Genomic DNA, 15,528 nt, shown 5'->3' on the forward strand with positions numbered 1-15,528 from the left:
ACCTTTGGATGCTCTGAACTGCAGCTCATGATACCGGCGGAGCGTGCGGTACCTACCGCGGCCACCAGGGGGCCCCAAGAGTAATTTATTATTTTTCTTTTTATCCATAAAGTAATGATTTTTACATACATTATCATATATATATTATTGTAAAAACAAATCATTCATAGTGAAATTGTGTGTTTTTGATATTATAATAACATAGAAATTAATACTAGAAAAATAATAATCAGCTCCACTGAGGGGGGCCCCTAAGGGCCCTTAGTGGCCCTGGGGCCCTAAGCGGCTGCTTAGTTAGCTTATGCCTTGTGCCGGCCCTTGTGAAGTGTTTCACCAAAATGGAAAATTAGAGGAAAAATCATAAAGCCGGAGCTTCAATAAATCAATATAACCACAAAGAAAGAACATTATGTAGAAATATTTGATCCACACTGTGAAAGCTTCAGTACAAATGTGTCTCACATCTTCTGGCCCAAATTAGTAATAAATTGGCTTAATAAAAAAAGCCCTAAAGTTAGTTTTTTTTTTATTATTTAAATTTGGACAGAACTGGTTGAACTGCTCATTCTGATGTGTTTACTCTTTAATTATTGGCAACAATCTGTGAGGTAAACATGAAAACCAGACAGAATCCAAATCACATTCATCTTTTCTGTTATTATTACCAGAACTGCCTCGTGTCATCTTGACCTTTTCTAAGGAAAGAAGCGATAAGAAAAGATCAAGATGACAGGCAGTCCACTCCTCCTACCTCCGACTTCCTGGAGTGACATGTGGTTGATTGTCATTACCATTCGTTAGTTCTCATGAAAATGACAGCACTGATTGATTATTGGGTACTAAGCTAAAAATATAGTTGGAAGTGATTCATTTCTAATGAAATTTTAATTTTATATGCAGAGAAATGACTAATTAGGGGAATTTAGAAACACTTCTTTAAAAATCGGTGCTGACATTCAGTGGTATGGCTTCTGCCCAGGGCGACACAAACCAAGGGAAGCACCATGCAAAACAAATAAAATAAAAATCAAAAAATAAGTGTCACTGAGCAAGTTCTCTATTGATAATCTGCATCTCCAGTCAAAGGGAAACACTTTGACACATACAAATTGCCAGTCGGCTTTAAAAATAATATTACATGACGATTTAATGGCTGTTGTGTTTAAATTACACATAAATAATACATGATGCACTTTTTCTGTTTAATATAAATCCTCAAAATATTTGATTTTATTGCATTTTTATGATTGAAAGTGTCATTTTAAATAAATTCATGTCAAACAACATTAAGTTGGGGATGACAAATATCACAGTGCTATAATAAAAATAAAGAACAGCCACAGACATTGACAATAGATAAAGTAGAATAAATAAAGTAAAAAATAAAAGTTAAATAAATACATACATAAATGGGTAAAATAAAACAATGTGTAAAAAAGTTTATCATTTTTTCTTAACAAAAAAAGTCAAATATACATTCAAACACAAATAATAAGAGATCTGCTACAGTAAAACGAAACGTGAAAACAATAACAGAGAGTTCTGCTAATGAGATAGTTACATTTCTGAAGAAGAGTTCATGTTTTTACAAGTTTCTGATTATTAAAGTTAAGTTTTTCAACAGAAGCAGAATACGCTTTTTCAGTCCATTATTAAATGAGGGGACATAATATGTGGATGTAATATTTTTGCAAGGATTATAATTAGATTTAATTTATATTTTTCATCTGAAGAAAAGGCTGAGTTAATGGGAAAAGTACAAAATGACCAGAAATATCATTAATAGCAATTAAAAGATTAACATATTTTGATTTTACTTAAAAACCTTTATGATTTTCACAGTACAGGGTTTATGATAAGTCTTATTTACATCACATAGATTATTTACGGTAATCTACATATTTCTAGAAAAAAAATCACCTTCAGAGGAAGACGATGATGATGATGTTTACAGCAGTGATTCTGGATTTTTCATCAGAATAAGTCATTTTATCAGGAAGAAGAAACAGAGCAATGATTGTGACTCAACATCCAAATATAGAATCAATTATGTGGAAAATTATTCAACTTTTGTACATTAATAGATTTCACCACATGTTGGATGGAGCTGAATATAATCTGTATTACATAAATAAAGACCAGCCGGGTATGTCAGTGAATATTCTGTGGTATTTTATGTAAATTCAATGAGGAGTTTAGCTATTTAAATACTCCACAGAAATGTTTACAGTGTTTTCATTTTGCTTTTTGTAACACTAAAATATTTTAAGATCACTTAACCCGAGGGAATACAAAATACGGTTTTCAAATGAAGATTTTTTTTGTGAAGAGAGAAAAAAAAATATATGTGAAAATATAATTGACCCCTTTTTAAAAGTGATATGTTAGTTGTGATAAATCACATTTCTTGGTTTAGTTTAACTGTCCACACCCAGGCCTGAGAATTCACTTAGATATCTGTATTTATAAGATTAAAATAATTTCAAACCATAAAAAGTTTAGAAAAACATGTAAAGGGTTTCACAAATAACATAGAATGCACGAATATATGTTTTATTTAATGTTTATTACTAAAAGTATTAAAATATATAAAAAACGGAAACAGTTTTGCGTAAAACAAATGTTGAGATCAGCAAGAAAACAAAACCTACTTTTGCGACACTGAACCAAAACCTGATATTTGTCTCCCTCTGCTGGCAAAATTGAGTAATTACACCAAGGAGCCTATGCGTCTTTATAAGTTAAAAATCATTTCAAACCATAACATGTTTAGAAAAACGTGTAAAGGGTTTCAGAAATGGAAAAATAGAATACAAGAATATATATTTTGTTTAACATTTATTACAAAAACTATCAGAATAAATAAACTGGACCAGTTTTGCCTAAAACAAATGTTAATTTCCGCAGATTGTATTTCTCAACCAGGAAAACAAAACCTGCTGTTGCGACACTGAACCAAAACCTGATATTTGTCTCCCTCTGCTGGCAAAATTGAGTAATTACATAAAGGAGCCTATGCGTCGTTATAAGTTTAAAATCATTTAAAACCATAAAGTGTTTACAAAAACGTGTAAAGTGTGTCACAAATAAAAAATAGAATACATAAAAATATGTTTTATTTAATGTTTATTACTAAAAGTATCAGAACAAATAAAATACTGAACCAGTTTATTCTAAAAGAAACATTGCGCTCGACAGATTGCATTTTCTATCCAGTCTTTTCCTTCATTCCTTCGATTGCTTTCTGTCTCTTCAGGTTGGTGTAGAGCAGCGCGAAATTGATGACATACGTTGAGACACACACCATGCAGAAATCTCCCAGAACAAAGGCGAGAATAGATGCGAGATAAAGCGAGCCGGCTACAGAGACCCAGGAGCAGATGACCAAGGCCAGGGCTGACTTTTTAGACAGAGAGAATCCTGCAGTAAAGAAAAATGAGTTTATATGCAGAAATCAACCCCTGTAATCTCACACGCAGGCCGAGCTATAATAGACATAACGGTTAGCGTAAAATCCCTGCTCTATAATTTGCAGAGGACAATGGTGGACCTACCCAGGCCCATCTGCAGAGTGTAAAACAGGATGCCGAGGACGCTGTTGGGCTGGTTCAGAACGCTGTCTTTGGCCACAAAGAGCTGGACCAAACCAAAACCACGTCCCCATCTGCCAAAAAAAGGAAGAAAAAAAAGGCGGTAACATCAACAAAATGCATTCTGAAATGATTGTTAAAAAACTGTTGTGTGACAGAAGTATTGGTGTTCTTTTGTGTGTTTTGTCACATTACAATCATAAATTGTAATGCCTTGTTCTGGGGTAATGGTTCAGTGGAAGGAAAAAAAAGAAAATGAATCAATTTATCATGGTCAATTGCCAACTAATCGCTAATTGGAGTACAGACTAAAAAAAAAGCCAATTTGGTGCAAGAACAACACAGTCAGAGCAGTAATTAAGCCAAAACTGTACACAAATACATACATTTTAATTTAACACAGAAAAAAACAACTTTGTGAATAAATATTTTCTACCTAGAACTCCTCAAGTGACAGTTTTAGCTTCACTTAGTTCAAGATCTGTAAATAAAAATTAAAGCTGCCGTATGTAACATTTATTTTAAAAAAAACCCAACAAAAAACATTTTTACATATTTATTGAGTTTATGAGACAATAATGCTCCTCTGCTTTCTTCCAGTGCTAACTAAAAACAACCAATCAGAGCCAGGAGGCGGGTCTTAGCGCTGTCAATCACAATCTGGTGTGGCCCATGTTGTAAATGCTCAAGCTAGTTAGCACAACCATCAATAATGGCAGATAAACGGTTTTCCTGTGAAGGCAAGATGACTCTCTATCATCAGCTACATTTATCAGCAAGTACATGAGATTGATTGACAGCGCTGAGACCCTCCTCCTGGCTCTGATTGGTTGTTTTTGGCTACGAGTGCTGCATTTCATCAGAGGGCAATAGTAGATCAGATGATGGCCAAACATGTGCTGCCAGTTTATTTAAGAAGGAGGACAAAGATTTGCACTAATATTATTTAGTTTTGAATTTTAAACACTATACTACTGTGTGAAGACTTGAGACTGAGGAGGTTCACCTCTCAGCAGGACGCCACAGCCAGAGCTACAGCAGAGTGGTCAAAATCCAACCGTATCATTGTGTTGTAATGGCCCAGTCAAAGTCCTGACACTCTATTTTTAATATGATTTTGCAAAGCAGAATACGTAAATCTGGTAGAAACAAACCCAAAAGTTTAACAGTTATAACGTCAGGAAAAGATGGTTGTAAAAAGTATTTAATCAACGCAGACTGAATACAAATGCACGCCGCACTTTTAAGATTTTAATTTATTATAAACACGCAAAAACTGAGTGTCATTTTTCTTCCATTTCACAAATACAAACTTGTTTTTCTTTTGGGGATAATATAAAATCCCCAAAAGAAAAAAAAACAAACATAGTATTTGGTTGTTAATACTTATTCACCAGCCAAAACAATCGGCTATGCAGCTGAGTCGCAGAAGAACGTTCACTTTATGGGTTAAAAAGAACGCAATTCCCAAAGGAATTTCAAATATTCCACACGTGGCAATAAAAAAAGGTTTAAATGCGGAGCCAATCCACTCTGAGCCACAGTTATGTAAAGTTATGGTTTACCTGCTTCGTGGATTCTGCAGGTGTGATTTTAAAAAACAAAAGCTGTGAATGAAATTCCTACCTGGAGGTAAAAACCTTGGAGCAGCTCACAGACTCCCCCAGGTCGCACATCGCCCTGTAATCTGGGTCTCTCTCTCGGGAAAGCTCCACATGAAGAGCATAAACAGACAAAACCAAACCCAGGAGGCCCAAAACGATGCGCGCTGTGGGCTCCCACCTCGGCAGCCCCTGAGCCGCAGCCATGTGGAAAACCTCACGGAAACAATGAATATAGAAACTATAAATCGATTCTAACAGTTTCTGCTTTCTTTCTAATCCAACCGAAGTCCGCTTACAGTGGGCGACGTGTTAAAAGTCACATCCTCACTTCTGATTGGCTGGCTTCATTTTTGTCCCCGCCTGCCATTGGACGGTCGGATCCAAACGTTTATTTGGGCAAAAATGCTTTGACTTGTCATTACATAATATTAAAAAATTAATACATTACAGGTTACTTTTATTACTGTTGTAGTTTTTTTTAAATCTAGCAGTGGGTGGAACAATTTTAAACTATTTTGTTGTATTGAAAACCAATAGATTTTTTGTTTGGAATTGGTTTATTTTAGAATTTTGATTATCTTGTTTTTCTTTTGTGCAAAAACAACAACAACAACAACAACAATTCTGAGTTAGTTAATTAGATCAAATAAATTGGCGTAAGGGAATAAGTTTTCACTAGAATTTAATTAAAGCGTTACCTCTAAATCAGCTAATAAATTATGTAAATAGATTATTTAAGCTTCTATCCTGGTGTTTCTGCGCAAATTTTGACATTTTAGTGTAAATTTGATTAATTTAAGTCTCCTTGCATTCACACTTTTTATGTAAACAGCTCAGACAGAGTGGTTAGTAGGACATAAAAAAAATATGAAGAAGCAATGGACATGTCTTAGTTGTCAAATGTGCGCTCCGGTTTCTTTCTTTCTTTCTTTCTTTCTTTCTTTCTTTCTTTCTTTCTTTCTTTCTTCTTTCTTTCTAAAAATATATACCATTACGTCATAATTGCCTGTATTTTTCTCCAACTTTCATAAAATGTGGAAAACGACGTCACCTCCCATGAATAAATAAACAAAACCACACAGACTCCATTCTATTTGGCAGAAAGCCCCGCCTCAAAGTGCCTATTGGATGACGGGGCCTCCCTCCCTTCATCTAATTGGCTGGCCACATGAGACTGAAATCAAATCCGGAAGTAGACGAGGAAGCGGTGGACAAAACAAGTGAATTATCGTGCTCTTTCGCTATTAAAACTGGAGCTATGGACGGTGTGGTTTCGCTCACGAGCTGAAAGTATGTTAATCTTTTTTGAATCGCATTCATTCGCAATTTTGTTTCGTTTTATAACCGAGAAGCAGCAGGTTTAACGGTACGTAGGAAGCCAGAGCTCCAGGCAACGTTAACAAGCTTACGCCCCTGCGTCAAGAAGTGAGAAACGTTGCTCCTTTGTCACCGTTGACCAAATAAAATTAGCGTGCCTCTCTCTTCAGCTGTAAAATGGGGTCTGTTTTAGGCATTTGACTGAGATCTACAGGTTTCTTTCTCATTTAGTCAATCCAGGCCTCTATTTGTTAAATGTAAGACAGCGTTTGCCTTATTCTGTCCATTTTATTCCTCTATTTTGAGTCTCAAGAAAGATTATCTTATGTCTTTCTAAAGAGAGACTCTGTTGTTTGTCATTAAGGAGAAAACGGAGATAATTCTAGCATTGATTAAGTCAGTGTTGAATTTTTAAAATGTAGATTTTACGCACCATTCATAGGCACCTGCTTCCAGTTTCTCTGTTAATTAATATAATTAATACCATTCAGTAATACGTCTGAATGTTACAGACATATAACATACAGACATATGTTATATGTCTGTATGTTCACACGGTTGTTTTGCCATATTTTTTTTACATGTGGAGCACTAAAATGTAGTTATTTCAGGTTATATCACGTTTATTGGAATTGCTTGTAAAGATTTCTAAATAGATTGGAGACAAAAACTTTTTTATTGCAATCTCACGCTAAAAAGTTGAGAAAAATCCAATCTTTTATTTGAGTGCACAAAGTAAATTTCAATAAATAATTATTTTAAAAAATATCACAATGATTTTCCACTTCTCTGCAGTTGTTCAAAAGCTATAAAATGTATTCACCATGTTGGATGTTTTACCTCTGATTGCTTTTACAAATCAATCTTGTCCAGTAAAATTTGGCCTTATTTCACTCATTGTAAGTCTACCATCAGTCACTGTAAAGGTCCTGAATATTTATGCAAACACTTGTCTTATGTTACATAATTTTTTATCTAATTGTCACTATTTTCTTAGGAATACATTTTGGTTGATCATGATTGATTTGTAAAAGCAATAAAAGTGAAAAACATCCAATGGGGTGAGTACGTTTTAGAAGCACCATAAATATGACGTGACAAAGAGCGCTGTACATTTTTGTGGTCCATAAAAATCTTTTAAAAGTAACGAATAACTGCAGATACAGGTAATATTTGACCAGAGGTGGGCAGAGAACCAAAAAATTGGACTCAAGTAAAAGTATCACTACTTCAACAAAAGTAGCTGACCAAAAAATTACTCAGAGTAAAAAACTATTTGGCAAAAGGTTTACTCAAGCACTGAATAACTGATCAAATTATCAAACATTTAATATTTAAAAAATACATAATAAGATTAACCAAAATATAAAGTTTAGTATTTCAAGGACAATAATTCATATAAGTAACAAAAAAATAAACTCAGGCAAAAGGAAAGTTTTTAAAATAAGTATCTTTCAATAAAAACTTAGGAAACTTTAGCAAAGACAGGTGTGTGTCTCTGTCTGGTGAAGTTTTGGTTAAAAATGTTTGTTTTTCATTCAGTGGGTAGAAAATCCAGCAATTTTACTCAAGTAAGAGTAGAGATACTTCATAATAAAATTACTCAAGTAACGGTAAAAAGTTCAGCGTAGTAAAAGTATTCTTAAAAGTAATTTTTTTCAAAAACTTTACTCAAGTAAATGTAACTAGTTACTACCCAACTTTGCACTTGACAAACTCTGTAATTGCCAATTTCTGATGACATCGTAATAAAGAAACTATAACTTTGTCTTTTATTTGTTTGTTTAGGTCTCATTACAGCAACATGTCGACTAAAGAGGGTGGAGGTGCCAAAGTTTTGGCCTCTCCTGAAAACATGGCCACAGACAAAGGCAGACAGAACCAGAACCAGCATATAGTTGAGGAGATACCAGGCAACGCAGACACCAGCATAGCAGCAAAAAACTTGGCCCTGCTTAAAGCACACTCTCTGGACGTAAAGTTTGACGTCGGAGAAGAGTATGATGTCATCGAAACCATCGGCACCGGGGCGTATGGTGTCGTTTCATCCGCCAGAAGAAGGGACAACGGTAGATCTCTTGATGAGTTTAAATGTGAAAAAATTCATTTAATTGAAATTACTGTCTGATCTTTTCCACTCTGTTCTTTATTTTTACTTCATCTAGGCCAGCAGGTGGCAATAAAGAAGATCTCCAATGCTTTTGAGGTGGTGACGAACGCCAAGCGAACACTGAGGGAGCTGAAGATCTTAAAACACTTCAAACATGACAACATCATCGCCATCAAAGACATCCTGCAGCCCAACCTTCCTCACTCTGCCTTCAAGTCTGTGTATGTAATTATTTTCTCAAAATGCAATTTCTTTTTAAGCATTTACATAATGTGTAAATTTTTATAGATGGCACTAGACGTTAGGGGATAGAGGATGTTTTCCTGATCTTTTTATTTTTTTCTGATTGTTTTCTCAAAATAACAACTTAATTTTCTTTTTTTAGGTAATGAGTTAATTTTCCGTTTTCCACATATATGTTTTCCAGATGGTTTTCTCAATATGATGAGTTAATTTCTCGATGGGTTTCTCAAAATATCAAGAATTTCCTGATGGTTTCTCGGGATAACTGCTTAATTTCCTATAGTTTTTTCAAAGTAATTAGTTAATTTCCCGTTTTCCTCACATCCTTTTCTCCGATGGTTTTCTCGAGATAATAAGTTAATTTCCTGGTGGTTTTCTCAAAATAAAGAGTTGACTGGTGTGTGTATTAAACACATGCATTTGAAGGATGGGATCAGGTTTCCCAATCATCTTGGGATCTCGAAAAAGCAAACTTTGTTTTCTCAAGATTAACTCATTTCAAAAAATCATTGGGGAAAAAGTACATGCAGAAAATGTCCGCTCTCGGCTTCTGTAAAGGACAGCCCATGACTTGAGTTGTCATTCCTAATTTATCTCTGTGCTGCCATCCTGTGTTTGCAGATATGTTGTGTTGGACCTCATGGAGAGCGACCTGCACCAGATCATCCACTCAGCCCAGATTCTAACCCCTGAACACACGCGCTACTTCCTCTACCAGCTCCTCCGTGGCCTTAAGTACGTGCACTCTGCCAACGTCATCCACCGTGACCTCAAACCCTCCAACCTGCTGGTGAACGAGAGCTGTGAACTGAAAATAGGGGACTTTGGCATGGCGCGGGGTCTGAGCTCCCACCCAGAGGAGTCATACTGCTTTATGACGGAGTACGTGGCGACCCGGTGGTACCGCGCTCCTGAGCTCCTGCTGTCTCTCAATCATTACAGTTTGGCCATTGACATGTGGTCTGTGGGCTGCATCTTTGCTGAGATGATGGGGCGCAAGCAGCTTTTCCCTGGGAAGAACTACGTGCACCAGCTGCAGCTCATCTTGAGCGTGTTGGGCACTCCCCCTGAGGGTTTGATCGGTTCCATTAGGGCTGACAGGGTCCGCTCCTACGTTCAGAGCCTCCCATCCCGAACACCCGTACCTTTGGCCAAACTGTACCCGCAAGCTGAAGCTTCGGCTTTAGACCTCCTACAGGCCATGCTGCAGTTTGATCCTCGTGAACGCATCAGCGTGACGGAGGCGCTGGCGCATCCTTACGTGTCCAAGTACCACGACCCAGACGACGAGCCAACATGCGTGCCAGCTTTTGACTTTGAGTTTGACAAGCTTCCAATGAACAAAGAGCAAATTAAAGAGGCTATTCTGATGGAGATTCAAGACTTTCACAAAAAGAAACTGAGTTCTCGTCCAAGGCTGCAGTTTAAGCCTTTGTCAAGGGTCGAACCTGCGGCGCAAGGAAGTAACCAGCCAGCAAATGTTGACCTGACCAAGCAAACGATGGTCGCAATTGAACAACAAATGACAGAAGCAAACTCCCAGAAGCAACTAAACAACCCACCAGCAGATGTGAACCAAGCATTCACAAACCAGGTGCCCCATCATATAGCCCTCCTCAGTAAAAATGTAAGCTGTCCAGTCGACGTGGACATGCCTAGTGCCAACTCCGACAGCGGACAGTTGGAGACGATCGACCTCACCACACCAGTGTCCACTCAGGACGCTCCATCAGAAACAATGAGAGACGGAGAAGGACAGGCAGGAATCCCAGCCATCCAGAGCCAGCCCATGGAGCCCGACGCCATTCCCTCGTCACAAGCACAAACCATGACCGCCCTACCAACCAGCGTGCCTTCCCTGTCTCTGTCGGCAGCACAGGTCCAGTCTCTGTCTCAGTCTCTTTCACACTCGCTGTCCAAGAATGCAAGGCTTCCTCCGCGTGCAGCCGAGGGAACGAGAAAGGAAGGCGCCATTTCCGAAGACACCAAAAATGCCCTGAAAGCAGCTCTGTTAAAATCAGCTCTAAGAAATAAAGCCAGAGGCGGTGAGTGTGTCATGTCCACAGTTCTTTTAGACGTTTTGTCATGTTAGAGCCGGAAATCATTATGTATTTTATTGGGATTTTACATGATACACCAGCTAGGCCTAAATCAATTAATTCAATGAATCGCATCATAAATTAAAATTCCATTTGCATAATTTATTGATTTCCTTTTTTTTCACCTTTTCTACCAGAAATGGATGACAAAAGTCTTCAGTTTTCCTGCAAAAACACACAATTTTGCCAAGTGTTTTTGTCTAATTTCTAGTGCAAATATCTTAGTGAATTTGAATAAAGACCAAATGTAATGTAAAAGTATCTTTTCAGCAAGATACAGGAGCATTCGCCATAACATTGGTGAAAAAATACTTGTTCCATTGATGGATAAATTTACTTATAAAAGACAATTTCTCCATGTCATAAGAGACAAAATCTGCTTTTTTGAAATTGTTGACTTAAAACAAGCTTCTATATCTTGCTGGAAAAATACTTGTAAGTTAGTTTTGTCTTATTTCAAGTGTAACAAAATACTTGCATTAGAAACTAAACTAAAAACATTTTAAGATTTCGTATTTTTACAGTCTGGCGCTTTGGTCTCAACTCTACCAGTTTTGTTTACAGAGACTTCCTAGTTCATTTTCTATGTTTTTTTCTGATGTTTTGTTTGATTTATTTTGGATATTTAAAATGTTTCCAGTTTTGGAGTTGAATGTTCATTAGAATACAAACCACTTTAATGACCAGGAGCAAAATTCCTAAGTTTAAACTGATCTAAACTTAACTTAAGTTCCTTCTTGCAGACGAAGGCGGCTCTGGGTTGGGCATTGATGGTGGCACCGGAGGAGGAAGTATCTCCTCTGCGGTGTCTTCTGTTCCCGAGTCGCGGCGGCCCGTCACGGCCCAGGAACGTCAGCGAGAGAGAGAGGAGAAAAGACGAAAGAGGCAGGAACGAGCACGCGAGAGGGAGAGAAAAATTAAGGAGAAGGAAAGAAAGGAGAAGAAACAGGGCGACTCGCTGGGCGGGGTCCTGCTGAGCGACAACGATAAGAGCCTCTTGCAGCGCTGGACGAAGATGATCGACAGTTTCAGCGACAAATCCCAAACTGCTAATAACGACGGGAAAACTAAGGATTGTTACCTGAATTCCCAAAGAATCAGTGAGAACAATAAAACAAACATGGAGGCGAGGAAAAGTCATCCTCATGAGCAGCTAGCTTCTCAAGTAAAACCGAACCAGCAGCGTCTGTTTCTGCCTCCAGCCACCGCCCAGCAGCTAACGCTGCCTTTCTCCATGAGCCTGAGGAAGCCTCCAGGAGACGTAGTAGCTGCTGTATGCGGCGGGATCGACATGATGGCCGTCACTGGTGGATATGTGAAAAACAACACACTCCAGGCGCACGCAGAGGGCAGCGGGGAAAGCGGATTCGCCGGCGTGGGGAACTGGAGCGGCCAGCAGCTGGAAACGAGGCCGACGCAGCAGCCGAGCAGGACGCCGCAGCCAGCGTCCGGCTTCCTGCAGAGTCAGCCGCCGCCCGACCAGAAAACTCAGGCGCACCTGCTCCCCCTCGAGAGCTTTCTGCCCAAAGCTCCTTCGGTGGCCATCAGAGAGACAAATGGGAACGTGGAAGTCAGAGGTCAGAGTAACCTCAACTCGTTGACTGCGAGTCCCGGACTCATGGAGAAGCTTTGCTCTTCTCTGGGTGAGAAATCAGCAGCACAGAGTATAAACCATCTCTGTGGGACTTTGGCGGTTCCTCCCTCCCAGCCACACCCCAGCTTAGGATTTACAGACACGGGGCAACAAGGGCCCTCTATTGCCCCTGACATCCATACAGTGACCCTGCAGCTGTCAAAGTCACAGGTGAGCAATTTTATTCATGGTTACTCCAGGTTTTAGTTTTTATGAAGGGTTCATAATTTGTAATAATTTTCCCTCTGCCAGGTAGAGGACCCATTACCCCCCATGTTCTCGGTTACCCCAAAGGGCAGCGGGGCAGGGTACGGGGTGGGCTTCGATCTGGATGACCTTTTCAACCAGTCTCTGACAGAGCTGCAACACGGTGACCGGGACAGGTGAGGTCCAGGACAGGCCTTACTTTTTCTCTCCAATAAGGATTATTAAAACCTTTGCAGCTGTTCTTTGGGGAATCTGTGATCGGGATTGTTTTACATCACTTTCATTTTACCACTTAAAGGAGGTGTATTATGTAAACATGACATTTTTGAGGTTTACATTACGTTATAATGTCATCCTCTCATCAAAAACATGCTTTTATTCCTTCATGCATGTTTGGGAAATCCTTTAATCGCCATGGCAACCACTCAGCTGTGCAAAGCATCAGGGTGGACTTAGCTCCGCCTTCAAGACGTAGCTCCAGTTTCCAAGCTTCTGAGCTCCTGCTTCACAAAGCACCCCTCCCCCACTGTGCTCCTTCAAACTAGCCAGCAGCAATTAGCAAACACCTGATGGAGGCGCACAGCTGCTGAGCTCATTATGAGCTACGTTTCAGTGCAATGCTGGTGAAAAGGGTCAATAGAGGAGCATGTCCACTAGAACTGTGTCCAGTTTCCACGATAATCTTCACCTTTTGACATGAGGGCCAAAAGCGTCACAATGAAAGCACTCAAAAAATTTTAATAGTTTTAAAATACATTTCTTATGCCTTTATTTTTTATTCACCTAATAAACAAAACATACAAAATGTTATGGAGATGAACAAAGTAGAACTTTTTCAAAACGAGAAGAAGCCAGTCAGGGTCCAGAGCAAAAGGTGAATGATTGTTACGAGAGGATTAGTTTACAGTCCTACTATAGTAGTTACAGTAACGACTACGGTGTTGCTGTAACTACCGTTGTCATAGCAACAACGGCAGGATGTTGAGGTCACTCTTTCAAACGGGTTGCTGAATTGGCAAACTTCCTAAAGCATCAGAATCTGAGTAAAAGTTACTGGATGTTGGTGGTTCCATTTATCACAGAATTCAAAAGAAGAAACTTTATTTATTTTTTGTCTGAGAAAATGTTTCCCCTTAAAGGTGATGTTCAGTCAGAACAATTAAATTGTACTTTATTTATACCGAAGTGAAATGAAATGTTTTAACTCTTATCACTCAAGTATCTTTAAAGAGCTGCTGTGGACAGGAAGGATCTCCAGCAGCAGTCTTGCAATGAATCTGAAAAAGCCTCTGACTGAAGACACTTAAAAACTCTTAACTGCTAATCCACCTCATTTGCTTTTGATGCTCTTGTGTAAATCTGTCAGAGGGCAGATGTTGGGCTTTAAAGGGGAAACAAATCATATAAAATCTACAAAACGGAGCCACTAGATTAAATTTAACTCTTGGTTCAACATTGTTTTTTTTTTCTCCCAGGTTGGTAAACACTCCAGACCAGTTAGCTGAACTATGTGCAAACAGCACGACTCCTCGTTTGCCCATAATGTAGATGATTAAACATTTATAAGTAACACATTAAGCTTTAAATTCAGTGGATATTACCAACATTTCTACAGTTTTCATGATCTGTAAGATATGTGAAACACCACTTTAAAAAAGAAAAAACCCATTTAAATATTGACTTTTTGCATTTTTTCCCCCCGTCAGCTTCGACTCGGCGCCTCTGTCTGCCTCCCTGCTATCTGATTGGAGCGAGGTCCACCGCATGACTCCGGCTGACCTCGAGTCGCTGCAGCAGGAGTTGCAGCTCGGCTCACCCATGATCCTCTCTGATACCATCCCCCATGATGCCTGACTTGACCTCCCTCCTCAAACACACTTGCATGTGTGTTTTAACCACCAACGTGGGCAACATGCATCAAGTCAATAATGTTTCCTTCCATAGACGATGTAGAGCATTTCTTAAATCATGCAGCTCTTTCTGTAATAAAAACATTTTGGCACCACCTGTCTGCTGCCTTTGGGTGCTACATGAGTTTTATTAATAAAATTTGATGATTTTGTATGAAGAAAATCTCTTATTTCCACTAGGGATGGACAATAAATCAATAATATATATTGCAATAGATGATCAATATCAATAGATAATACATCTGATTAGAATATTCAGTTTAACTGAACTCCCGTCCAGAACCGCATAGCATTCTGGGGGATGTAGGCAGATGAAAAGCTTTAGTTGTTCAACCTGATGGCCAGCTAGCAAATCACTCTTTGGTTACCTAGCAACTCACCTTGGTTACCTAGCAACAACCAGTTGAGCAACTGGCACAGCAGCAGTTTAAGGTTTTACCACTCTGCCTCATAACTGCTTAAAAATAAAACGTCGTGGAGCGAAAACAGGAAAGTGACAAATATTACCAGTTTGGTAGCATTTCAGATATTTGAAAGAAAAAAAAAAACTAATCAATTATTGCACTGCAAAAATAAAATCTTATCAAGTAGTTTTGGTCTAGATTCTAGTGCAAATATCTTAGCACACTTGAAACTTAAAAGTAACTTTTAAGCAAGATATATGTACTTGTTTGAAGTCAATAATTCCTTAATATTGGTGGGAAAGTTCTAGTTCTATTGGCAGATAAATTGACTTATAACAAGTTAAATAATCCTCCAATGAAACTAGAACTTTTTCATCAATATTAAGGAATTATTTACTTAAAGCTCTATAT

General features: G+C 38.5%; 2 protein-coding genes across 2 annotated transcripts; one reads left to right on the forward strand and one right to left on the reverse strand.

Moving 5' to 3' along the window:
- Positions 1-3,099: 3,099 nt before the first annotated feature.
- On the reverse strand, positions 3,100-5,507 carry vkorc1 (vitamin K epoxide reductase complex, subunit 1). The gene is made up of 3 exons (XM_028026632.1): positions 5,217-5,507; positions 3,555-3,664; positions 3,100-3,420 (listed from the first exon to the last, which is right to left on the reverse strand). The coding sequence occupies exons 1-3, from the start codon at positions 5,396-5,398 to the stop codon at positions 3,209-3,211; spliced, it is 504 nt and encodes a 167-aa protein (XP_027882433.1). The 5' UTR covers positions 5,399-5,507; the 3' UTR covers positions 3,100-3,208.
- Positions 5,508-6,349: 842 nt separating this feature from the next.
- mapk7 (mitogen-activated protein kinase 7) lies at positions 6,350-14,812 on the forward strand. The gene is made up of 7 exons (XM_028001049.1): positions 6,350-6,484; positions 8,300-8,580; positions 8,677-8,842; positions 9,486-10,909; positions 11,707-12,767; positions 12,849-12,979; positions 14,510-14,812. Exons 2-7 carry the CDS (start codon positions 8,316-8,318, stop codon positions 14,655-14,657), a joined length of 3,195 nt encoding a protein of 1,064 aa, XP_027856850.1. The 5' UTR covers positions 6,350-6,484; positions 8,300-8,315; the 3' UTR covers positions 14,658-14,812.
- The last annotated feature ends 716 nt before the right edge of the window (positions 14,813-15,528 follow it).

This window comes from Xiphophorus couchianus, chromosome 2 (assembly GCF_001444195.1).
Source record: "Xiphophorus couchianus chromosome 2, X_couchianus-1.0, whole genome shotgun sequence".
In the NCBI taxonomy this organism is placed as follows: Eukaryota; Metazoa; Chordata; class Actinopteri; order Cyprinodontiformes; family Poeciliidae; genus Xiphophorus; species Xiphophorus couchianus.